The sequence below is a fragment of the Phasianus colchicus genome, chromosome 11 (genome assembly GCF_987193195.1).
Source record: "Phasianus colchicus chromosome 11, bPhaCol1.hap1.1, whole genome shotgun sequence".
Classification (NCBI taxonomy): Eukaryota; Metazoa; Chordata; class Aves; order Galliformes; family Phasianidae; genus Phasianus; species Phasianus colchicus.
The window spans coordinates 1,079,745-1,105,966 of record NC_143446.1 but is presented as its reverse complement, the minus strand read 5'-3'; the positions used below and the strand labels follow the sequence as shown (position 1 = coordinate 1,105,966).

At 39.7% G+C, this 26,222-nt stretch overlaps 1 protein-coding gene across 9 annotated transcripts in view; it reads left to right on the top strand.

Annotated features, from left to right (window-relative positions):
• DOCK3 (dedicator of cytokinesis 3) overlaps nucleotides 1-26,222 on the top strand; it is a 187,460-nt gene that overhangs the window by 51,381 nt on the left and 109,857 nt on the right. For 8 of the 9 annotated variants that reach the window (XM_090147874.1, XM_090147873.1, XM_090147877.1 and 5 more), the window contains exons 6-9: nucleotides 8,270-8,418; nucleotides 15,173-15,257; nucleotides 17,668-17,709; nucleotides 18,759-18,913. In XM_090147874.1, the coding sequence (XP_090004000.1) occupies nucleotides 8,270-8,418; nucleotides 15,173-15,257; nucleotides 17,668-17,709; nucleotides 18,759-18,913 (431 nt within the window). Of the gene's footprint in view, nucleotides 1-8,269; nucleotides 8,419-15,172; nucleotides 15,258-17,667; nucleotides 17,710-18,758; nucleotides 18,914-20,888; nucleotides 22,756-26,222 lie in introns of those variants that run through there. The other variant, XM_090147879.1, reaches the window with a different exon arrangement.

Here is a 26,222-nt window from a genome sequence, read left to right as displayed (position 1 = left end):
TCAGACTTGTTTGTGGATAGCTTCAATGTAAACATAGCATTTCATTTTTGGAGGAGGTCAAATAATTGAAGTTTTCTATCTTTCATATAGAAAAGTTACGCACAAATTAAAATATGTATCAGAGGAATGGTGAGAATAACTAGTCTTGAGGAGAACTTGCATATGTGCTGCAAGTTTGAGGATGTCTGGATACAAGACTTCATATCCACAGGCTTTGTTCTTAGTAACTAGGGGAAAGCCAACAATCTTCTTGTTTCTGCTTACATTGTTGCCAAGAGTGGCAAAGGAAGCTTTTCATGAAGTTACTGATGCACATGCAATGTGTCCAACAGCTCCTAGCTTAAGGATTTCACTTGGGAAGAAGCAGAATGTTGGCAGAAAAGTTTCTGTACTGGTTAAGCATAATTTATGGTGATAGAGATAATGTCATTTAACGTAGTATAGGGGAATGGCCTGGAGTGAAAAATGAGTTAGCAACAATGTGAAAGACTTTTTTTGTCACTCTAATCTACTCTATTTTAATATATACTGTAATCTGAAATTCTGCCTAACAGTGAACAGAGAATTTAAATCAGATGTAAGTTAGAGAAAATAATTTGTTTGAAATTAAAGGTTATGAATATTCATGGAAAGAATAAATATGATTCATGTTAATGCATCCATATTAACTATCAGAGAGCTTCAAGACAGAAGAATGAAAATAAACCAGAACAGAAGTGCCTTACTCCCTCAGTCTGTCTTACTTGAGAGATGAATGTGTTTGTTGAGTGTTCAGTGGTGTGCCATCTAAGAAGTGTGAGCTCAAACAGTCTTTTGTAAAAACTCCAGGATAGCTCCACAAGCCTTTGGAAATGTACTTCTTAGTCTTAATGGGGATAGATTATCTGTAACTTAACTTCATCTTAGATTAATATTGCCTTTCCTTACTTATTTTCAGTATTTTGTAACCATCATTACATCATAGAATCAGAGAGTTGTTTGAGTTGGAAAGGACCCTTAAAGATCTACTTGTATCCAGGGGGTGGAGCACCACCACTTCTCTGCGTAGCCTATGCCACTGCCTCACCCACCTCTACTGTAAAAAAAAAAAAAAAAAAAAAAAAAACACACCAAGAAACATCCTTATATCCAATCTCTTTTAGTTTTAAACTACTTCCCTTCGTTCTGTCACAGTAGACTCTCCTAAAGAGTCTGTCCCCTTCCTTCCTATAGCCCTTCTTTAGATGCCGACAAGCCAGTTCTCCCTGCAGCCTACTCTTCTCCATGCTGCACAGCCCCAGCTCTCAGCCTGTCCTCATAAGGAGGTGCTCCATCCCTGGGAGCATTTGTGTGGCCCTCCTCTTGGCTGCACACAAACAGTTTCACATCTCTCCTGTGCTGAGAACTCCCCATCTGGATGCAGTACTTCAGGTCAGGATCAGCTCCCTGCCCTGCTGGCTGCACTCTTTGGATGCAGCCCAGGGTATGATTGGCTTTCTGGGCTGTGGAGGCGCACTCCTGGCTCATGTCCAGGTGCCATCCACGAGCACCCCCAAATCCTTTTGGGCAGAGCTGTTTTCCATCCTTTCATCCCCCTGCTTGTATTGATAGCAGTACTTTGCCATAACCCAGCTGCAGACCTTGTGCTTGCCTTTGTTGAACCTCATGAGGTTTGCCTGGTCCCACACTCAAGCCTGCCTGTGTCTCTGGATGGCATTCTGTCCCTCAGACATGCCAAAATGTAGAAGTGTATTTCAGATCTGTCATAGAACAAGTCAGGATAGCTAGACGTATGTATGTGCAGAGCCATTTAATTTACTGTGAATCATATTTTAAAATGTGGGCTTTGGCCAGTAATTTTCAGAATATGTCAGTTGATCTGGTTATACTTGTAAAAAGCCTAATGGAAAAGTAGACTTCATCTCTCTCTGCCTTATTCACTCATACCTCTGTGGTTATCTTCTATCTGTTGTTTCTTTTACATAAAACTGTAAGAGTGGTTATATGGAAACATGACCAAAGCCTGTATTTGTACTGAAGTACAATATGTTTGTTCTGGCATTGTTATATCTGGGGTGGAAATAGAAGAAATATTTTCACATTTACCTTGTAAGTCTAAGTATTCAGATCCTCGCCTCATCATCTTGACTTGATGATCTTGAAGTCTTTTCCTACCTGAGCAATTCTATGATTCTGTCTTTTCAGTATTCTATATTTCTACCATCCAATAGTTTCTTAACATTTCTTATTAAATTTTGTACACTCATTTTAGAATTATGCCTTCTGTCCAATTCATTCACATTTCTCTTTAGAAGTATGGACAATCTTTTTTTCTGTCAAATTACTTTTCAGTGTAGAATTGCATGGAGACCTTGCCATTGCAGTTTTTCACTTGTGTTAACAAAAATCCAGGCAGTATCATTCATGTCCTGTATCATCATGGAAATCTAACATAGATTCCATAGGGAAATCGTTTATGTTTACATTGTCTGTCAAGATTTTTTTTTCATAACATTAGGAATTTTTTCCGTGACTCCACCTAAATTGCTAAATTGCTAAACACCTAAATGCACCTAAATTGCAATTTGAAGGTGAAAACCTTCAAACTGAGGTTTGAAACATCAGTTAAGATCCTATGGGTTTTCGTCAGACACAAATAAGATCTGTGGAAGATATTCCTCACAGAAATTCACATATTTAGACTAATTGGCTTATCTAAAATATCTGTGTTCTTAGTGTGTTCTAAACCCCTCCCTTATCATGTTTGCTGGATTTTTAGGATTTCAGTAATTCTGACTGGAGCTGTCCTTGTCTAAATATTTTTGTATTTATAGTTTTGTAAATCTTGCACCCTACTCCTCAGAAACGAAACTGGAGTGTTTTAGGGACACAGCTGGTCCAGCTGCCTTTGTACTGTTCTTTTTATATCAGTGTGTATTGGTATTGACCCATCAATCTTCGCAGCTTATCTGCTTAATACATTAACTGTGCTCTCAAATTCCTTAGCTTTTCTCTGGGTGCCAGGCTTGTTACCTGCATTATCCTGTATGTTTCACATCTCCCACACAAGTCTTACAGTTAATTTCCTTACCCCTGAGATGTGCTACTTGTATTGACCCATAAGGTCTGACTTTTGTCTGTTCAGAGGCACCTCAGCTGTCATGCCCCTGAGGTGAGCCTGATAGTTACGGAACAGAGAGGTAGCTGGGATAATTGGGGTTTGTATTAATTGGATATGCTGTATTTTGATGATCCATTTTGCTCCCCTTTGTTTTCTTGTACCACAAGGTCTGGAAATGGGGCATTCTTTCTCAGTTCATGTAAAATGTACCACCCCCCCCACCCCCCCCCCCCGCAAAAAAAAAAAATTATATATATACATATACATATACATACGCACCCGTTAAGTAGTATTGTGTTTCTCAGAGAAACATGTGACCAGCCAAGTTTGTTGGTGCAATTTGGGTGAGTGGATATCAAGGCCAAGTACCCTCTTGTCAGCAGCGGCTTTGTCTGTTTTATGCCAGAAATGATAGCTTACAGTAAGGAGCTCTAGGCCCAGAATCAAAAAACCTCTGTCAAATTCCAACAGTCAGTTATGCTTCCATGGTCTTCCAGAAGAACAGTGTCTTTCTGAAGTAAAATACTTCCCTGTAATTGTTTGACATAAATTTGCATGATCTGAAATGAATTATCAGTTTTTAAAAGGAAGCCTTACAAGAGTGGCATTGCTTGGAAATATGTTGTTAGCTCTATTAAACCATTTCTTGTAAAGTTTGTAGTTATTAAGGTTTGCGTGGTAATAACGTTAGAGACTTTGTGTAAGATTAAACTATAAATATGGCACACATCTACAGCATGAGAACTTTAGTGTGCAATAATTTGCTTAATTGAAAAATCCAGAGGAAACTGGAAAATCTTTTGTGTTGTTTTGAGATTTACTGTTTCTTCTCAACTGCTGATGATGCTTGCAGGCTTTAGTTTCTGAGCTAGATACTAAAGCCCATAAGAGGGAACCTGGGAAATGTCTGCTCACATGCTCTCATAACAAAAATCGTGGTTTTTTGTCCCTCTCCCCCATTATAGCCCAACAGAATTGTGTAAGAGGAGTCCTCAGGAACAGTTCTTGAAATTCCAATATTTTTACAATAGTGTTACATGAAATCATGATAACAGAATAATTACAGTTTTGGTCATCTGGCCAGGAGGGTGATCAGAGGACTGGAGCACCTCTCCTATGGGGTTGTTCAGCCTGAAGAACAGAAGGCTTCAGGGAGACCTTCCAGTACCTAAAGGAATTACAGGAAAGTTGGAGAGGGACTGCTTGTCAGGGGAGTCTGCTGATAGTACAAGGTGTTATGTCTTCAAGAAAGAGGGGAGATCTGGATTAGCCATAAAGGAGAAGCTCTTTGCTCAGAGGGCAGTGAAGCACTGGCAGTGCTGCCCAGAGCTGTGGCTGCCATCCCTGGAGGTGCCCCAGGCCATGGAGGGGCTCTGTGCAGCCCGAGCCGGGGGGGGCAGCCAGACCATGGCAGGGGTAGGGCTGGGGGGGTCCCTTCCAACCCAACCTTGCTTTGATTCACAGAATCACAGAATTGCCAGGGTTGGAAGGGACTTCAAGGATCATGAATCTCCAACCCCCCTGCCACATGCAGGGCCACCACTCCTCATTTAATGCTAGACCAGGCTGCCCAGGGCCCCATCCAATCTGGCCTTGAACACCTCCAGGGATGGGGCATCCACAACCTCCCTGGCAGCCTGTTCCAGCACCTCACCACTCTCTCTGTAAAGAATTTCCCCCTGACATCCAACCTAAATCTCCCTTCCCTCAATTTAAAATCATTTCCCCTTGTCCTGCAGTTATCCACCCTTTCAAAGAGTTGATTCCCCTCCTGTTTGTAGGCTCCCTTTAGGTACTGAAAGGCTGCAATGAGGTCACCCCGCAGCCTTCTTTTCTCCAGGCTGAACAAGCCCAGCTCCCTCAGCCTGTCCTCATAGGGCAGGTGCTCCAGTCCCCTCATCATCTTCGTGGCCCTCCTCTGGACCCTCTCCAACAGCTCCCTGTCTTTTTTGTACTGGGGGCTCCACACTTGGACGTAGTATTCCAGATGGGGCCTCACAAGAGCAGAGTAGAGGGGAACAATCACCTCCCTGTCCCTGCTGGCCACCCCTCTTTTGATGGAGCCCAGGATACCATTTGCCTTCCAAGCCACAAGGGCACACTGCTGGCTCATATTAAGTTTTTCATCTACCAAGACCCCCAGGTCCTTCTCCACAGGGCTGCTCTCAAGGACCGCTCCTTCCAGTCTGTAGGGATGCCTGGGATTCAGTTATTACATCACTAGATTTTTATATTTTCATGTTCTATGCTTTTCACTTAGTAAAAAAAAATGACAAAGGCAGCATTAGTGTTTCAAAGCCACTGCAGTTGTGAAGTGGTGCATTTGTTGTTGTACTGAAGTGTCAAGCAGCTTTGTCCTCCAGCTTCTGATTTTAGAATCCTTCTGAGATAGGTTGAGTAAAATGCCTGTGTGCACGTGTGTCACTGGAAGCCTATGTTGCGTCACCAACTCCTTAATGAACTCAAACTCCTGTGCTGGGTTCCCCGTTCTCTGTGTGGGCACTGCCTGGGCTAGGCCCAGGATCCAGGTGGTTCTGCAGTGGCCACACCTCGGGGCAGGGCTAGGCTGTCAGGGCTAGGCTGTCAGTGCTGACCCTGGGGGGAAGTGCCTTTTGGGAGAGACAGTCTGCTGCAAGGCAGTGAGGATGAGGAAAAGAGAGTGTGAAACAGCTCTAGGAATACCAAAATTGGCAGAGGGCAAGGTTGGAGGGCACTGAAGCGATGCTCCCAGGGCCTGAGTGGAGATTGCCCTTCAGCACACAAGGACAGCACTATGGAGCTGTGCCCTTGACAGATCATGATGGAGAGGTTGATCCTGATGGGCTGCAGCCTTTGGCGATGGCCCAGGAAGAAGTGTGAGAAGAAAGGGAGCAGAACGGTGCAGCTGCAGACTGACCACAGTCCCCATTTCCCCCTGTCCTGCTCAGGGTAGAGAAGTTTTTTCAGACTCACGTAGGGGCCTAATGTGACTTGCTTTTACAAATCTGTGGTTTATAGTCTCGCTTCCTGTTTGTCTGAGATTGTAGTAACTGCTTGAGATACTGCAGGAAGGAACTCTTTGAACATACTGTGATTTAACCAGCATGGCGTTCTGGGCTTGAATTAAAGATAACCTTGAACCATCAATGTAAGAATGAGGGTATAACTTTTTCATCTCAGTAGGTTTCTTTGAGAAGTCTTTATGTGATGATTTTGGAGCTGATTCTCACGATCATTTAATCACCAGCTCGTTACAGACAGTATATAGTGAATTTGCTTGTCTTTGTTTTGCATCAGAAAAAGTTGCAACTTTGTCTGTTTTGCATAAATACAATATAAAAACAAGCTTCCTTATACCCGCTGTCTTTATCAGCTTGTGTATGATTTACTTTGCATCACATTTAATGAGAAAACCCAAACACAATTTTAGTCATTTTTTACTTACCAGCTATATATGATTATCTTCTCTGAATAAGTATTTTCAGCTTTCAAAATGTTTCTTTCTATTGGTGTCTGCATCTCTGCTCTTTCAGAAGGGGCTAAATCAATGTTGAAAGGTTATGCATCGTTTCTTCTCAGAATTGATTAGGAACTCCAGATAATCCTGTCTGTGCTCAACCTAATTCAGCAATGCAGATATTTAATCAGGCTCAGAAGATTTAATATATTTCTGATCAAAACTGAATGTACTGAAATTTGTTTCTGGAAGTCGTACAAGATTATTGATCTTGTTGGGAAACAGATTCAAGTAGGTTGAAATTCTTTTTTCATCTCCTGTTACTTATTTTTTGTAAGATACACAAAGAACATTTTTTTGTAATAATACGTTGTAGTAGAAGACACTTTGTGGATGTTCCTCTTCCTTATTAGATATAAATGAACTTACATTCATTTAGAGTGCTTTACAAAACACTAAATTACAACCAGAAATGCAATCAGAATGGCGCTAATCTGCGAAGTCTCCGTTTTGTCCCTGTGTTTTCCCCAAGTGATATCCCTAGGTTTCAAGCTTTGCTTACAGGTGGGAGTGAAATTGAGTTGTTTAAAAAAAAACAAACAATGAAAATTCAGCTGCAGTCAGTGATTAGTTTCCTCCTTTGGTTCTTCATTAGTTACACAGCGGCTATTTTATGCAGCGTGACTCTGTAGAGGAGAGCCTTTTTGACGCACAATTCTCATCTGGCAGATATGGGAGTAGCATGGACACCCTTTATGCTGTGGGTGCTTATAGGTGGTCTTTGCTGTGACCTTCAGAGTTGCCTCTTTGGAGGGGTCTTCCCCTGTAGTGAATTTCTGCACAGGAGAATAAACATTTCCCGTTCTACCTTTTTCCCACCCCTGAAGAGTACCAGTTCTGTTGGAAATGATTGCAAAGTTAGTTGCTTAGAAAATTTTTTGCTAGTGTTAATGGTGTGGTTTGTATTTTCTTTTTATTTTTTGTTTTTTTTTTAACCCTATAAGGTAGTTTTCCTCTTTGAAAGTTGTTTTTTAGGTAGATTTTATCAGTAATTGTTTTAGTCCCTTTCAGATTGCATATGGTGAATATTCATTTTCCCACTACCACTTAACAAAGAAACCTGATTTTCAGTAAGTAGAATATTTAAAATATTAGAAGTGCTTTTCCAGTGTGGTCACTCATCATTGCTAACAGCTCAGAGCATTACATTAACTGCTGATTGAGAGCAGATATTTTCCCTGCTCTGTATTTATGAGCTGATTGGAACAAGTTATCCCTGTTGCACATAATGAATTGTTTTAGCTATGGCATAAGGCTCCATCACAAAGTGGATCCCTTAGCAAATTGAGCCCAAAATGTAGAAATAAGTTATTCAGTTTAAATAGCATCCGTAACACTGCTTTTTGATATAAGTATTTTAAAGCTTGTACAAACTGGATTAATATTCCTCTAGGGTAATTAAATGTAAATTTGGAAACTTATTAATCTCTCTCTTTCTGTTTCCTCTGTCCTGGTCTGTCTTCTCTCCCCCCTCTTGCTCTATCCCTTTCCAAACTCTCTCCCTATCTTTTTTCTCTTCCCTGCCCTTTTCTTCTCTCCCCACCCCTTTTCTTTTGCTTCCCTTCTTTCTTTTTTCCCCCTTCCAAACTTACTCTTTTTTCTTTCACTTTTTGTTTTTGTTTTTTTTTCTTCTCTCCTTCTCTTCCCCTTCTCCCAAAAATATGCCTTTACAGAAACATAAGGTAGATCTTTTCTACAAACTGCGCCATGTGATGAATGAACTCATTGACCTGCGCAGACAGCTGCTGTCAGGTCACTTGACACAGGATCAGGTGCGAGAGGTCAAGAGGCACCTCACAGTGAGGCTGGACTGGGGCAATGAGTAAGTACAGGTACCAGCTGGGTACTGTTTGTTTTAATTATTTTTACATAGCTTTAATTTAGAACAAAAAAAATTGAGCAAAATTTTTCTTTCCAATAGTATTTATAAACAGAACACATGCTTATTTGGAAGTCATGTACAACTTCTTACAGTGAGTTTACTGCATAAATCTGCTGCTGCTACTGACAGATGAGCCATTTGCATAGTACTTGTAGGTCTGTATGCAATTCTGAGTGATTTAGGTCAACTTACTTTATTTGTATCACTATAGTGAGTATTATGCCTGGGAACGTGTGTTCATAGATACTAAACCCCAATTTTTTCCATTGAGTAAGTATTTAAATGGTTGGTGTGATAACTACAGAATCTCACTGGTAACAGTTACACTGGAACTGAGTCTGCGATATGAAGATTTTTAATATCATCCATGTATTTGCTGATTGTACTTGTTAGAACTTTCGGTTCATTGGTAAATTCCACTGTGACTTGGTGGATATTTTTTTTAAAAGCTATTGAACACTGCAATTCAGATAGAAGGTGAAATGGTTATAAGGTACAGTTACACAAAATCTAGCCCTTCAGCAGAGCTGGCTTTCTTTTGAGGTACAGTCCGTCAGACAGGTAAGTTTTGCTTGACATTTATATGACCTTTTCAAAGTAAATACCACCCTCCTCAAGCATGTAGCAACTGCTTTTCAGCTAGGGGTAGGATTAGTGCTAATTAAAATATGAGCAGTGGGGGGTGGACAGGGAGGAATGAATTAGCTGAAGTTTAACTAAGGAAAAAAGCCAAATGTTTTTCAGGAACATATCTTTTTTTATGACTCCTTAGTCACATACTCCCTCTGAAAGATATACACTATGAGGACATTTTTGCTAGCCCCCACATTACATTTCACTTCTAATGAAAAAAAGCTCTGAAGGGCTTAACACAGTAAGTGTCATCGAGTCATTGGTCTACGATTCAGACCTACAGATGTTTTCCATTGTCATTCCTGCTGGATTAAATGAGAACAAAGAAACTGTGTTTGAATATTGTCTGGACATTTTTTCCTCAAAGTGTGTATGGATGAAGTTAGCAACTGGAAGTAGCAAAAATGTTGTAAGAAGAAAATATGAGGAGAGTCGACAGGCTGCTAAACTACAGCCTTTCGAAAGCTTTTATTTTAAATGCACTAAATGTAAAACCATGAAATATGAGGTACATTAAAACCATAAAGGCAAATCCAATGCCTGACAACTGTGGGAAAGCATCATGTAAGTCAGTAGATAAAAACATATTTGTGATTAAATTCATTTCGCATTTAAGACGAAGAATGTAATGTGTAATATTATAAGATATTGTAAACTTAATTAATTAATTGTAATTAATAAGATATTGTCCTCTCTAAAGAAAAATGTAGATAGTGTCAGAGATGCATGCTGAAACAGAAGAATGTATCAATAAAGGAACTGGATGAAGATCTGTGTGACTGAAAAGATCTCATTGCATATGGATATAATTAAATATATTGAAATATAAATGGAATTGTAGAAGGTCATCCAGGTTTTCTTATATCTCCCCTTTGAATTTTATCATGAAACTCATGACCTAGTGCCTTCATTTGTTAAAAACATTGTTTTTTTTGTGCTGTTTCTCAAACAATGACAGAAGAGTTCTGTCGTATTTGAGATATGCAAATAAATGAAAAATGCCATTGCAAACATGTTAGCGTTAACTGAGAAACTTAAATACAACAATTTGAGCAGGTGTGTAATTGTTCATAGTAGTGTGATTTGATAAGAGACATTCCAAGTAGCTTTCAGAAATTTTACACTAGTATGTAGCACGTTATTCAGCTTAAAACTGCCTTTATTCTGACCTTGTTTATTAATGCATTGCATTAAGTGGGAGGAAGTGGTGCAAACCTGAAATTCCCATTTTCAGTCACCATGAGTTAGGATTGATTTGTTTGGTTTTTGAACTGGACTTGTTTCTGTTCAAGTAATGTGGCAGCAGTTCTGATGGTCATCCCTTGTGGTGTTGTGGGAGTTGGCAGGAATCAAGGAAGAAATGCCCTCCCTGGATTAGTGATTAGGTGGGCTTTTTTTTTGTGCATGTGTGTGAAGAACTTATTTGGGCTATGTTAATTTGGGCTGATTTTGGAAGTACTGCAGTGAACTTTTGCTTATTTCTGTATGCTTAATGTAAAATATTAAGGAAGCTTACTTGGTAGTTTGGTCTCTTACAAATGAAGGAATATAATTCACTCAAAAATAGGTTGCTAGCCTTCTGTATTGTTGCTCATCATTCTTATAATGCAGTACTGATTTCTACTTACTGTGGTGACTTAATCTTCTGTTACTGTTGCGTTCATTCTCCCCACTACAAAACTATGATGCATCTTTTTTTATGCTTTTTCCTCTTCCAGTTGTCCTCAGTTAGTTCTTTTTATATGCATGCAGTGGCTGATATTACTACTGTATAGCTTTTTTCTTATTTCCCAAATAATCAAAAGAGCACTTTCTGATCAGCATCTTAGTGCTTCTAGACATGAGGTCTGAAGCATCCTTCTCTGTATCTTTGCACAGGTGAAATCTCAAATAGTATGTTTTACCTGCATCTGTTATTAGCTTTTGTACAGAATATTAAAAAGACTGTTCTTTTTTAAATACTTCACCCTGATATGATTTATTTGGGCACTGATCAGTTGAAGTCTGAAATGAAATTAGGAAAGCTCAATGGCCTGTAATCAATAGGGAAAAAATCATATTGCAGGAAACTTGTATGTCAAATAAGTATATAAAAGCTGACCTCTACAGTTTAATTCGTTGTCCTATTTTAAATCATGTTATAGAGAAGATATCTGCAGCTCATTGTCTAATTTTAAATTATATTACAAGTAAAATAGAAACCTATTTTTGATACGTTCAGTTGTTTGTTTTTTGTTTATTTTAGGTTAAAAAATGGGTAAGATTTCCAACTTTTACTCATGCGTAAGTCAGAATGGAACTTTCTTTCTGAGAAAAGTCATTGTCCTATGCACCAAGAGCAGAGGAAGGAATCTGCCTTGCAGACTTAGTTTGAAAGGGAATGCTCTGCTTCTGTTCCAGAATTAATTGCTGTAGTATGAAGCAATTCACCATAGTGAAAACCTTTAAGAAGGTTTCAGATTGAATAGTTACCATTTCTGTCTGAATATGCAATATTTATCTCTCCTCCTGAATGTCCTGGTAATAACGTGATGATTAGAAGGGATTCAGACTGTGAGGAACTCTCCTGGATACCATCTTTGAGGAAAACCTCTGTACCTCACTCTGTATTCTAATGCTTCCATGCTCAGATGTATTTGCTGTCATTTCCTTCTATCAATTTCTTGCTAGCATTACTTACTTTCTACTACTTCTCACTTTCATTTTAAGAAATAGTTTCCTGTGTAACATTACTTCAGTGTTCTACTAATTTCTTTACAGATTGGAGTCCTTGTAGTTTATTTTTTTGTTTCCATCAGTTTTATTTCAGATCTGTGTGTGATGTCTGTAAACAGCTTTCAGTCATTTCTTTTCCCTTCACCACGTTTGTTTTAAGTGTATTTTCATTAGAGGAGTATGAGTGGTATTAAGTGAGGTTTCAGCATAGAGAAGGAATACGATGAAAATGCCTGGTTGCAAAGTTAGAGGCAGGGTCAGGATAAAACACCTGGTTTTGGAGCTAAAGGAGGAGATGTTCTCCCAGTCTGTTCTTCAAGACTCCATGTGCCTCCAAACACATCTTTTAGTCAAATGACAGTATTTCTGCAAGGTTCTTCAGAAAAGAATTGCTGCAACTTGTATGTTTATTAATTCAAAATAGTCCGGCATTCATATTATACATTTAGGAACGTATTCTAATTTAAGACCATTCTGTGAAATCAAATCAAACTTAAACCAAGTTGATTTTTTCCAGAAGGCCAACCAGGTGAATTGTAGTGAATTGTATGTGCATCCCTGTCAGTCTTACAAATGCTGACATTGGTCATCGGTTTGTCTTGGTGTTATCAGAGAGAAAAGCGCAGAAATTCATTCCCCAGCCAAAGAAGGTAAAATCAAGCCTTAAGTTCTAAGGACTGCTCTATGGAAGAGAGGGAACTTCTCAATGTCAGTAGAACTGGCCCTAGGCATGTGGTACCAAGAGATGGCTGCTGGGCTGGGAGTCTTTTGTAGGGGCACTGGGGAAACATTTTTGAAAGTCAGTAGAGTCTGCAGGCACAATAAAAACCACAACAAAATGCTGTAAGTGTAAGTGCTTGTAAAAGAAAGTGCTGCGGAAAGAAGGTTTGTCAGAGAGACAAACCAGCACGTTATCTCATTTTTATGCATGATATGTTTTGCTGAAATACTGCTTGACAGCTGGTGCTCTTATATCCCCACAGTATTTTATAATACAGAGTGAAAGTGGGCCACTAACCGTCATTGTCATTTCAAACGTGATGTTGTCATCTTTTGTTGGGAAAAAAAAGATTAAGTTCATAAACCTGGACTTGAATGCACACAATATGAATTCTAAAGGAAAAGGAACCTTTATCTTTTGGGAACAAATATTGCACAGGATTAATGTAATTTTAGAGAATGAAAATCTTCTGGGCTGGAGATCCACTGTGTTAAGGGATTTAACTAAAAATAGCGTATCAGGTAAGTTTCACAGGGATGCTATGTAGCTGTGTTGAACATTATCAAGTAGAAGTTAACTTTGTCGCGTGAGTAATGAGTTCAAACAGTTTGTCTTTAGTGCTCTAGAGAGTTGAAATTTTGACACCAGAACAATATCAGGCTATGATTAGATTTGGCAGTTTTATTCTGTAAACTTTTGATAGTTCTTTGTACATAAGAACTGTAAAACAGGATTCTGTGATGTTGATCACATTATTAGAAAATCATTTGTTATTATCCCTATATTCAGGAGAAAGCCCTTCATGCACAATGTGTGCGTGAAGTACAGTGTGTGTGTTTGTACACACATGTAATGGGCTCTTTAGGGGAGGGGTTACCTGTGCAGATTTAGGAAGATTCCTGTAAATTAACAGGATGAAAACAATTAACTTTCACTTGAAACGCTTTGAAATTCACTCTATGCTTCTTACTGTTTTTATCTGCTGCCATTTTTTTCTGTGCTATTTTTTGACTCCAGTGGTAGCTGCAGTTGAGGATTACTTGATGCATTCTCAATCTTTTTTGTTTGGTAATTAAATACAGCAATTTTCATCCTTACAGTAGCAATTTTCAGATACTGTCTAGGTTTAATGAAAACTGTGAGAAGTGCATAACTACCATTCTCACATATTAGCCCCAGAGAATAGAAACTAGTTTTTGGCATGAAAATTGTGTTGAAGAAAAAAATGGTTCCTTTTTTCCCCTACTGAAAATGTAATTGTTTTGGCAAAGAACGCAGAAGTTCTCATTTATCTGTTCAATATTTTCATGCTAATCCTAGTACTGCCAAGCAGTTGTTTGCCAGTAAGTGAGCATGGGCTGAGCTTTGCTCTTGAGAGGAGGTGGGATGGGCTTAGGATAACATTAAGTAAGGAAAGACTGATTAAGTAGAGTTTAAATGAATCAATTAATTTTAAAAATAGGGAGTTGGGAAACTTAAGGGAAATTATTACGTACAGTGGTCAGTGAAGGCATCTAGGCTTCTTACAAACCACTGCCTCTTACTTGCAGATGTTTTAAGTTAATTGCTCAGGAAGAGATGCTGGATTGCCTGGAGGCTTCTGTTTATCACACCATACAAAACTATTCTGTGGTACCTGAGAGAAGTTTTTTCAAATAAAAATTCATATTTGCCATCAGGAAAAATGCTGTGCCGAATGTTTCTCTGATTAAAACGAATAGGATATCGTTTTTGTTGTCTAGTTGGTTGCATGAGTGAAAGGGTGCTCCATGAGGACACCTCTACTGACTTTTTTGTTCTTTGAGACTAGGAAGAATTTCAATTTAAAACATGTGCAAGTGGAATATCAAAGTTATGTAAGATGAAAGCAGGGAAATGGTTCATTTATGTGTTTCTTGAATTTTTTTCCTAATGTGCATAATTGCTTCATACTGTAATTGTGTGAGTGCCTTATGCCTCAGAAGCTGAGCGACTGTAGAGCAAAAAATAATCTCTGCTGTAGCCATCATTTTTACCCTGGTAGCCTTTTTTTTTTTTTTATAGTTTGGTTTTGATTTGAGCTAAAATCCTGTTTTAATTTAGGTTAAAATTCCTGTTAATATATTTGTATTATGGTTTTTTAGGAAAAGTATGCTTATACAGTGATAAAGTTGGGAGTTCAGTTACATGAGCACCAGGAGTTCCTTTCAAAGCAGCTTCCCAAAGCACATATCAGGGTTAGTGATGGGAAAGTTTTGCATTACATAGTGAAGAACCCGACCTGAATACTGCACTATTTATACTAAACTTATTTACCTACTGATTGTACTAAACTTATTTGGCTACTGTATTACTGTGTAAGAAATGACCATACTGCACCAACATACTGAAAATCTTCAATAACATTGATTATTAGAGCTCCTCTGAAACCAGTGAATAGAACATAACAAGCACAGAGCACTTTTTGGCTTGATATTTACATTTAAATTTATTTTAAAAGATTGTCTGTTTAATGGTTAACTATTGCAGAAAGATTCAAATACAATTTGGTAGTTCCTTTGTCCTTGTCCTTGAGTAAGTATATGTGGCTGATAATTGTAGACACAATGTACTATGCTTACCGTTGTTCTTCTTTTTCTTCTGCAGACATTTGGGCCTAGATTTAGTTCCTCGAAAGGACTTTGAAGTTGTGGATTCTGATCAGATCAGTGTGTCAGATCTTTATAAAATGGTAAGAAATCTGTGGGAGATGTCTCTGAGCTTTCATACTGGGAGGGAAAGAAGGGGAAAATAAGTATCTTTCTTTATGAATTTTCTTGACTGAAATAATATAGTAACCTTTTTGTTTTTTGATGCAATTTAACAGCTGCCTTTGGTAGCTATACTGCTGAATTCTGTCCGGTGGGAAATGCAAAGTCTTGGAAGCTCCATAGTTAAATTGTAGTGGTATCTTGCTGATGTCTTTTCATCTGAAAGTGCTGTGAACCAGACAGGTGACCCTTCAAGCTTTGGATTGACATACAGTAAAGAAATCTTTGGGGTTACTACATCATTACTTCGAACAACAGTTATTAACTTGCTAGGAGAAATAGGAATGTTCCTCACTGTAAGATCTAGTGTTGTTTGTCCTTACTTCCATTAATTAAAACATCTTAAACCTGGAGTTGATCAGCAGTTGTGTGAGTCCAGAAAGCCCTTGAGAGCCATTGTTTGATTCTTTCAGGAGAGTCTGCAGATAGGGATAAAAATTGAGGTGAAAAATCTGCTCCTAGGATGTGCACGGATAATAAGCATGCTTGCTCCCTTTCAAAAATTTTAAGTGCACAGACAGGAAGGAGAGAGACTGCTGAATAACTTTCTTTAAGCAAAACTAATTCTTGAACGTTAAAGCTATCTCTGTGATGTGGCAATGTCCCTTAGAAACGTATGTGATGTCCTTTAATAGGAATGTTCTTTTGGATTAATTATATAATATAACAGTGCATGTCATGTAAAGAAATTAAAGTCTTTTCCATAAAAAAGGACAAAATATGCTGATCTACAGTACTGATTTTTAAGTTTGTTCCTGATTTGCCATAGACTGAGGAGACTTTGCTGCTATTACTAGAGAGTTTTCCTTCATGCAGAGTTTTCAGCTCAGATCTGTGCTGCTTTTCAGGACATGACCGTTAGTCAGTTCACGTTTCACCATGGCTTTAGTTTGTAGATTCAAGAAGACAGCACTATCTAATCACATCTACTAAGTGGACAGAAGGTAATTTTTGGAACCAAAACAGCTGAACATCTTTTATTTGCTTAAGTTTAGTTTTGTAGCAACTGAAGATTTTTAAAATTGCTTTTTATTGTATTCTTTTTTCCTCATGGCTAGAATCCTCTATACTCATGGTAGAATACTTAACAGATTATCAAATCAGCTGTGAGGTTTAACACTGCAAAATAATCTTGTGAGAATAGTTGTGAGAACCCAATTACTTTTGCATTTTCACAGAATTGTAGAGCATTAAATGTACCAGAGGAAACAGTCTCGTATTAACAGGAAAATGGATGAAGTAACTCTAGGCTTTCCCATCTGTGGCAAGAAATCGAAGCATCTTACACAAAGTTATTATTTCCCTTGGTAAAATTTTCATTTAAAAATGTCGTGCATTTGATTTGTTTGGGGAAAGTGTTGCTGAATACAGTTGGTGGAATATCTTTTACTTTCATCTCTCTTGAAGCTGTGAGGTTATCAGATCCCACTGGTCCTGCTAGAGTGTATTTGTTCAGAATAAGATATAGGGTATGAAATAGAAGGGTAGAGATGGGGGAGAATGAAGAGAAGATGTGTTAATGTTTCAGTGTAAAGTACTAACGGTAGGATGGATACGTGTGGCATGGCAGAATCATTAATTATATGGTTTTTAAAGCTCTCTGAAACCTTTTCATTTTAGATTAGTATTTAAATCTCCATTTGGAGATTAAATGTGTTCAGTGAGACTTACAGTCCATTTTCTGATTATAACATTTCCTTTTAGTATGGAGGGCTTTAAATACAGGATCATCCTCTGAGTTCTGTTGCACGGATGTAGCTCTGCATGGATGCTTTTGTGCGGATGTTGGACAGCTGAAATTGTAGAAGAGTTCTTACCTGTTTTTCAGGATCTCATTTCCTAATCTAAGCAAAACGTTTTAAAATATATGTTCAAAATTCACCCTTCTTTCTTTAAGTCAGTATTGTTCCTTTTTCATTTTATTTTATTTATTTATTAACAAATGCAGCTTCTTGTGGACCAGCATACTGATAAATGAATAATAAGTGAGGTATTCACTCATTTAAAAGAAAAATGCAGATTACACAGTACAGGGTGATGGACTTCTCAAGAAGTAGTATTGCAGCTGTGGAAATTCTCTCTTGTGAAGGCTGTTTATGTTCAACCTTTGGGTACATACAACCTGTAAGTTTGATTAGTTAATCTAACAAATGACTTAGTTGGGAAAAGCTTTTAAGGCAAGCTAGTGGTCTTGTGAGTCATGTCATGATGTTTGGTAACAATCTTGAGCAATCGTGTTTACAGAATACTCTTCTAATGCAACACAAATGTAGTTTCAGTATTTTCTCACATTCAGTACAGTTTCACTTTTAATATTCTGTTTCTCCACAGCATTTGTCAAGTAGACACAGCGTCCAGCAGAGCACATCACAGGTAAACATCATCTACATAACAATTTTTGCTGTTTCTGTCTTTAATACCATATCTGCATATATGTGTTTGATGGAGATCATTGGGTATTCAGGTTCCTTAAAATAGCCTCAAAAGTAGTTTAGCTTCTTCTACAGGTCCTTCAACATCTGCTTAGGCTCTTTTCCTCAGCTCTCTGTTTTTCTTAAGAGAACAAGTTCTCTAGTGAGATCAAAAGCCTCAGTCTGCCCATGTGAGTTTTCTTTCTACCTGCTAACACATAACCTCAGAGGTTTTTATTTTATATACCCTTTCTGTAGTTATGTAATCCTTTCTTGGTCATGAAATCTGGAGCTAATCTTTCTTAGAGAGCTATGCTTGCCCAGGTGCAAATCTTTAAAGGATGAGGATTTAGTTGGATTTAATTCAGAATCCAGAACAAAAATTGTTTGAAGCTGCATTTTGGAAGCTACTACAAATCTGAGTTGAAACTATGAAAATATAGTTTCTGACTTTGTTGGTGTCTGCATATTCAGAGGAGACTGACCCTGGTGTGCTTAGGTCTGACATGCATCGTATTTGTTAACATTAGGGTACAACAGAAATAAAGTGCTATGATAATAAAAGAAAAATTGTTTGTAATTATATTCTTGTTCTTCACTACAGTTTTCACTGTTGTAAATAGGTCTGGATATATTAAGTCAAAAATACAAACCTTTCTGCTGCTTCACTTTATAGATTGCTCATGTTACCAACTAACATTGGGATTTCTTTCTTATATCTGCAGGGCAGTTAGCTTGTAAAGTCTGGTTCTAAATGATCTCCATAAATGACTTGCAGGTGCTAAAAAAAAAAAAAACAACCAACAATTTAAATGTTACTCTTACATACTTGAGTAGAAGTTCATCCAGTGTAAAAAAATAGGATAAAAACTTTGTGATCTGTCTTGAAGATGGGGTATATTTGAGATTAAGCTTTATTTGATAGAGAAAAGAGAGCTAAGTTTCAGTTGAAATTATCAAGTCAATCATATGTCCTTTATTTGTGACAAGTGGCTTCTGTTGTTTGATCAGGTGGATACAATTCGTCAGCGTCACGGAGATGCTTGTCGTATGCCACTGCCTCATCACTTCTTCCTCAGTCTGAAGAGTTTCACCTACAATACAATTGGAGAAGACACTGATGTCTTTTTTTCTTTATATGATGTTCGAGAAGGCAAGCAGATTAGGTAGGACTTAATACATAACTAAAATGTTCTCAGAAAAACATGTGAGGAAAGCGTGTGTTATTGGAGGAAAGCATATGAAATGCCATTGTGACACAACTGAAAGAACACAGATAAATTAGGAATTAATAGTCCTATAAGGCATCCAAGAATTCAGTAACGCTAAACATTATTTATGAAATTTGGTTCTTGTAAATAACCAAAGTATTACAGACCCAGAACGGTTGAATTATGTTTAAGCTTCTCACCTGGTCTCCATGTGTTACTGAAGGTCTTAATGTTTTAGTAGCTGTTTTCTTAGGGCTGTTAAGAGCTATCAATATTTGCAGTGTCATGCTGTATGACTCCAGAAAAGGACTGTTATATGTTTCGGTGCTGAATTGGGCTCTCAAGCTATCATCCACTCCTTGCTTTACAGGCATGTTACAATAGAGCTTGTTCTCATCACTCCTTTACTAGTAATATCAACTGGCATATTTCTGTTCATCCTTGTGTCTAGTCTGGGTAACTGCTGCTCTGTATGTTGAGGTAGCTGATACTGATGTCAGCAAATATGAAATGATCTGCATTTTTCAGTCAAAAGTGTGTGTTTTGAAAATATCAGACTGTATAGTATTGCAGTATATGCTGCATGTCTTGGAAATGAAGTAAGGATAGCGTGGTTGGATCTAAAGTACAGCATCTCTGGCTTTTTTGTGAGCTTTAATTGAAGCCCATCCTGACGGCTGACACCACTTCTGATACTGTGATGGAAACTGTCCTACATATTTCAGCAAATATTTCCCTCTGAATTGAGGGAAGAGTCCCCAAGCCTTCTTTTCTTTCTCTGGGAGAACACTGTGCTGTCCAGGGGGAGCTCAGAGCAGAATGGTAAAGGCTTGGTAGCCTTTCACACTAAATCCCACTCAAAAAAACTGCGATATCGTAGAAAGCTGTAATGACTTGATATATCTTAGGAATGTGTCTGCACCATTTGATTTGGCACGTAAGAATTATTTTGCAGAATGTGGCAAGAATGTCTACCGTGATAGTACATCACGTTCACCACCACTGCCTGAGAAATGCTTGTACTGGTAGTGAGCACATATCTGTGATTCCTATGTAAGAGAATTAACAGGAAATACGTGCAACGGAGGAAAGAAAAAAAAAGGCAAATAAAACAAGCCACAATTATTTAACACCACAACGCAGTAAAATTATTGAACTGAGGAAAGCTGCAGGAAAGAGAAATTGACAAACTGCTGCTGTGACTGTGGAAGGCCTCAGAAAATGTTTCTACAGAGTACTTGTCTTGGGCTGGACTTTGCATAGTGTATTAGCGTGGAGTGGGAAGGCCTTGAGAAGGCTTCTTGCCAGTAACTGAAAAGAAGAGAAAGTAAGAGTGAGGACATGTGGCTCAGCGAGTTTTAATGTGTAGAAAAATGCTTGGATGTGCAAATTGTTACTGCTTAGCACTTGGTCTTACGCATCTGCTGTAGTGAAAGCAAGCTAATTTGTATTTTGTTTTACGTCCCGTAAGAGGGGAAGGAAGGAGTTGTAATGAGATTAAGGTCTGTTTTGGGAAAGAAACTTGAAAGCAGGGAAGAAACACTCTGCTTTAAGTTGAGAGTGATGTGTTTAGGTCTGCTGTAGAAGATGAAGTCTCTTTTCTGTGTGCCTCAGGAACTAGTGCATTTAGGTGAAAACTAAGCAGAGCTCCTGCATGGTGCTTCAAAATGAAAGGGCCAAATGGACTTTCCTGCAGTGGTGATGGCGTTGGTGAGTTTTTCATGCGAACTCTCGGTTTAACTGAACAGAAAGTTCAACAATTCACTGTTTTTTGTCAGTAGCTGAATTTTCTGTCTTCTGTGCTGTGGTGATCCATGGTAGCAAGGAGGTTATTTGTTCTTGGTTCTGCTCAAACTGAACTTAAAAAGGTGATCCAGTAAGCAAACATGAGAGTATTTCCACATCAAGGAAGTACATACCCACAGCAGTAGCCATCGTTCTGGTCATTAGCTACAGCAACCCTAATCGGTGTGAAAAATCTGTGGCTCTGAAGTGTACTGCACACGTACAGGGGGCCGCTTTTGTTTGTATTTCCCAGTTGTTGCACAGCTGTTAGGACATGGAGCAGGGAGCAGTAAGGAAGGAAATGGCAAGTGTTCTGCTACCAATAGCTTCCTATTGGAGGAAAGGTGTGGCATGACGTGTGCTGTCACTGATTTCTTTCTTTGTTGTAAAGTGTTTGAAATGGTTTATGGAAGACGTAGGAACTTTCTCACGCGAATCCACAGATGGCTGGAGATGTATCCTTTGTATCTCAAGTGAAGTTGGTGGGAAATTTCCCACGTGCTAGGAATGTGGGTCTCTTTATGGTTGCATTCAAAGATTCCTTGCGTTAACGCTGCAAAGGGGAACTTTCCAAGTTGCTTCATTGGGGCGTTCAAGGATTCCCGCAGTTCCAAATCAAAGAGGAGAAGACTACTTGTGCATTCCTAATGCTAGTTTGTGCAATGGCGTTGAGAGGAATATTGCTGCTTTGGATTTCTTTTTAGCTGTTTTGTTCTGTGCCTGTCCAGATGAAAGCGCTGCAGTGTGTACAAGCCCTGTGCTGCGTTCAGGTGCTGTTGCAGTGTTCTTAGGCACCGTTTTGAAGGCTGTGTTTTGTGCAGCCTGTATAGACACGGTGCCTTCTTGGTGTGAAGGTATTGTGGCACATGTTTTGCTTTTCTTTGGCGCCGCTGCTCCCTAAGCTACTGCTTCTCCCAGAGGACAGCTGTGCAGCAAAACCTTAGCATGTAAACTCAATCCATGTGTCAGGCACCAGTTGAGACAGAGGATGGAGAGAAGCACGTGGGCTCTGATGATGAGGTTCCCATTGGAGTGCGGAGAGAGCTGGCTGAGAGCCACGCTGGAGAATGGCTGCTGGTTCAGGAGAGAGCAGTGCACAGCTATGTCTACCTGCTCCTGAGGAGCACTTGCAGCACTGTTAGCCATTGGCTCCTCCTAGAGAAGCTGCTGGAGTTTGGAGTGGAGGAGCAGGCGGCGGGATGCTCTGAGAAGTGCCTGAACGGTCGCAGCCAGCAGGTGATGATGTCAGGAGATCACGCCATCCGTTGCCATGGGTTCTTGGAACACAACACGTGCAGTAAAGCTTCAGGCCTGCTGGCCGTTGGGAGTTGTGCTGGTAAGCCTTGAAGGATGCCTGTGCTTGAGCTCCCCAGCAAGAGAAAAGCAAGAAAGTCCTGCCTCAACTGGAGCCTCCTGCAAAATGTCAGAGGCTGGATGAAACCGCGAGGCTAAGGCAAAAGAGAAAATTAAGCCCAGATGATGACATCCTTCTTCCGCACCCTCCAATGAAATGTCTGAGGCTGCAGGAAGCTGTGAGGCTGAGGAGCAAAAGTAAGCCCAGACGACGACAGCCTTCTTTCACAACCTGCAAGGAAACGTCTGAGGCTGGATGAGAATGTGCTGCTGATGCAAAAGAGAAAAGTGTGCCGGGAAGACGACAACCTTCTTTTACAACCTCCTGCAACATGTCCAAGGCTGTATATAAAAGCAAGGCGAATGAGAATGAAGAGGAGAAAATGAAAGCCAGGAAGGGAGGACCCTCTTTTGCAGTCTGCGGAGGCAGACTGAATTCCAGGGGCGAAATGAGAGGAATTGCTGTGGCTGGTGGGACTCTTCCAGCCAAGAGAAACTGCCACTGACTCACCTGCACAACTGAGCAGCTGGAAGGGAAATCTTGGAGCAGTTCATCGTTGGTGCAGTTCTGCTGCAGAGCAATGCAATGGTTGGAGGGTTTATGTCTAGATATTTCTAGGGAGTTATTGATTAGGGGAAGTTTGCTTATGTAGACATAGGTAGGTATTTGAACTTCGTATAAGTTAATGAGAGTTGATACGCTGTACTTGCACTTCGTATAAGTGAAAAAAGTTAATATGTTATATTTGAACTTCATATAAGTTAAGAAAAGTTGATACACTGTATTTGAACTGAAGTTACGTTATCTTCTGCTGATGGGAGAATTCATCTTGTGAACAGGCATATGAAGCCAATTTGCAAGAGCAACTGAGGCATTTTGTGTCTAATGCTGAGCCTAACACAGACAGGTACTGGCAGTGCAATGTGACTATCAGTCATTGTCACCTGGAGCAGGTGAAGCTTGTGGCAGCTGCAAGAACAGTAACCCAGGCTATTGTCCTTGTGACCACCCCAGGTATTTCTGAAGCGTATGAATGGCATTTTTAGGCCTTGCAAACCGGATGGTGGGAATATAAATCTGAATATTCGAAGTGACACTGGGTCATTAGGCATAGCTTTCTAAAATAACACCTAAGTTTTGAGAGTTCATTTGACACACATACACGCAAAAGACATTTGAAATGATGCAGGTGTTACAGCCTTACAAATGAATCATAATGAACCCATTACCTTTCATCAGAGGGGGAACACTCTCCTTCGCGTGTCTCCTCCTGCCCGTGTGCCTTTAGAACCCCTTCTTGTTATCTTTCACGTCCCTCACCAAGTTCAGCTCTACCTGCACCTTGGCTTTCCTAATCCTATCTCTATACACACGAACAACAGCCCTGTATTCGTCCCTACAGGGCTACACAGCCCTGCTTCCACTTTCTGTCCATTTCTCTCTTTTCCCTCAGTTTTAGCTGCAAGTCCTTGCACAGCCATGTCAGCCGCCTGCCTCCCCTGCTTGACTTCTTCTGGGGGGTGGAGAGCTGTTGGGCTCTTTGAGGGGTGTCCTTAAAGAGCTGCCAGCTCTGTTCTGTACCCATATCCCTAAGGACAGTTTCCCAGGGGATCCCACTCAGCAGTTCCTTGAGCAGACAGAAGTTTGCTCTCCTGAAGCTCAGGGTCCTGATTCTGCTTCTTGCCAGGTGTGCATTCATCCAGATCACAAACTCCACCAAGTCATGGTCACTGCAGCCCAGGCTGCCTCCAATCTTAACTTCTCTAATGCCCTCATCTGCATTGGTGAGCACCAGGTCCAGTAAGGCTTCACCTCGGTTTGGTCCATCTGTTACCTGGACCAGGAAGTTGTCCTCAACTGACTCCAGGCATCTCCTGGATTGTCTGCCATCCGCCATGCCGCTCTGCCAGCAGACACCCAGGTGGTTGAAATCCCCTAGTGCAAGCAGCATTTTCCCACTTAGCACAAAGCGATTGGATTAATTGGGAGGAAGTGATGCAAACCTGAAATTCCCATTTTCAGTCACCGTGAGTTAGGATTGATTTGTTTGGTTTTTGAACTTAACGCATAAATGAGCCAAAACACTCAACAGGTATATCTGATTGCTGCTTCTACTCCTTGTGCTTTTTTTTCCAAACACCTGAGAAGTCCTTGCCTTGGTGTGAGGTAAATATAATATTGCCTTGCACAGAGTTTATGTGATGAACGGATCCAGATGGACAGCTGTATTCCATGGCAAGGTCTGGAAGGCAGAGTTTTCTGTTTGTTTACCTGATTCCACTGACTGCAATGCACAGTGAACAAGATCTGTGCTGTGTGTTAGTCCTTGCATTTACTTGATTTCCCCATTTATTGTTTTTCTTGTTAATTTTGGTTATTTTAAAGAAACTGTTGTTGTCTGCATATTTGTATATGAAAGCTGTGTAAGGAGGTATGTGGTTTTAGTGAGGTACATTCTGTCCTATAACATTTCTAATATGAATCCATCTTAAAAGGGTTTGTTTTACTAAAATCAGTCACATGTAATCTCTCCTCAGCACTGCCGCTTTTCCCATAGAAATCCTTTCAGGTTAACAGTATCACATAGCAGTCTTCAGGGATGCAGGTTTTTCTTCAAGGGTGATCTGTTTTTTTAACAGAACTGAATCTGCTTTGGGTTTTTTTTAGTTTTGTTTTTGGTTTTTTTTTTTGTTGTTGTTGTTGTTTTTTTAAGTTTTTCTTCCCTTTTAATGCTCAGGAAGAACAAAAGCCTACCATGAACATGTAGCGCTAGGAAAGCTTTTGCTGTCAAAGGTAGTAGGGCGCATGTTGTTAACAAGCAGGTCTTTGTCTCTGTCATGATGTTGCTGTGCAAGAGTGAAATGAGCTGATCTCTGAATTAGACCTCCAAACTTACTCCGTTAAATTAGATTTTCCCAAGTTGTAGGCTCTGGGAGAATACTGCGTAAAATACTTGTAGTCCAGATTGAGAACTCTACCCTGCAGTTCTGCTCAAGCATTTCATACCTACCAACTGGCAGGTGGGTCTGGCCTGCCTATCTTCAGTCACAATCAAGATCACTAGCAGGGACCAAGGAATCACACCATATGACTAACGTCTTTTTTTTTAGACATAGGTGTTGGGTTTTTTTTTGTAGCTAATGGAGAGGATTCCTTTCAGGAACATAAATATCTGCTTTCCATGGTGTCAATAACAAAATGAACTCTAATGCAGCATTAGCTGTTTGGTGTGGCAGAGGCATGGGAGCCCACAGAGAGTGTAATTGGTACTTAGCTACATTTCTCCTGCTAGCTTTAATAACCTTTGTAACATTGGGTCGTTTTTCCTTGAGTATGGTGAGCGAAATGGCAGGTAGTTATTTTAACTAATTTCTGTTTCCATGGAAACAGAAAAGAGTGTTTGCAGTAACAGTCTTACTGTAAGCTCTGTAATCCTCCCCCTTGGCTTCTAGCCAAGGAAGTAACTTAATAATTCATGAGCATTAAGCCTGAATTTGCTGGGAAGCGAACTGTGTTGCTTAGAGCTGTTTTTTCAAAGTCTGATTCATTTCCCTCACAAATTTGGTGTTCTTTTCTCTAACGTGTCTTTATAAAATACACTCCACAAACCAAGGCCGTGTACTTCTCTTCACTTGTTTTTGTAAGCAGGGTTATGGCAGGTCATCTGGTGAAGGCAGCTGATGACAAAAGAGAAAAAAGAAAGAAAGGAAAAGAAAAGGAAGAAACCCATCAGAACTTGCTTGAAAAGGAGGATTTTTAAATAGCCCATGAATCATTGTGCAGACAATTTGCAAAGTTCAGCAGAGGTGATCCTTCTGTCTTGGGTTTCAAGACTGACCCCTATCGACACCAGATCACTCACATGCTGCTGTGCCACAGGTTATGGTATGTGTTTCTGGCTGCTGCATTCATACAGAGATGCAGGTGCCTTTCTGTACATATGCTTTGACTTGCACTCACACTTAAACTGAGACCTGGAGACTCCTCCTGTGGCACACTGGTAGATTTCTTTACTAGGTCAGCCTCACAGCAGCTGTAAGAACATAGATTTTTTTTTTTTTTTCAAAGATGTAAGCAAAAATTAGCTATTCTGAAAGTTTAACACATCAGTGGAAAATAAATGTG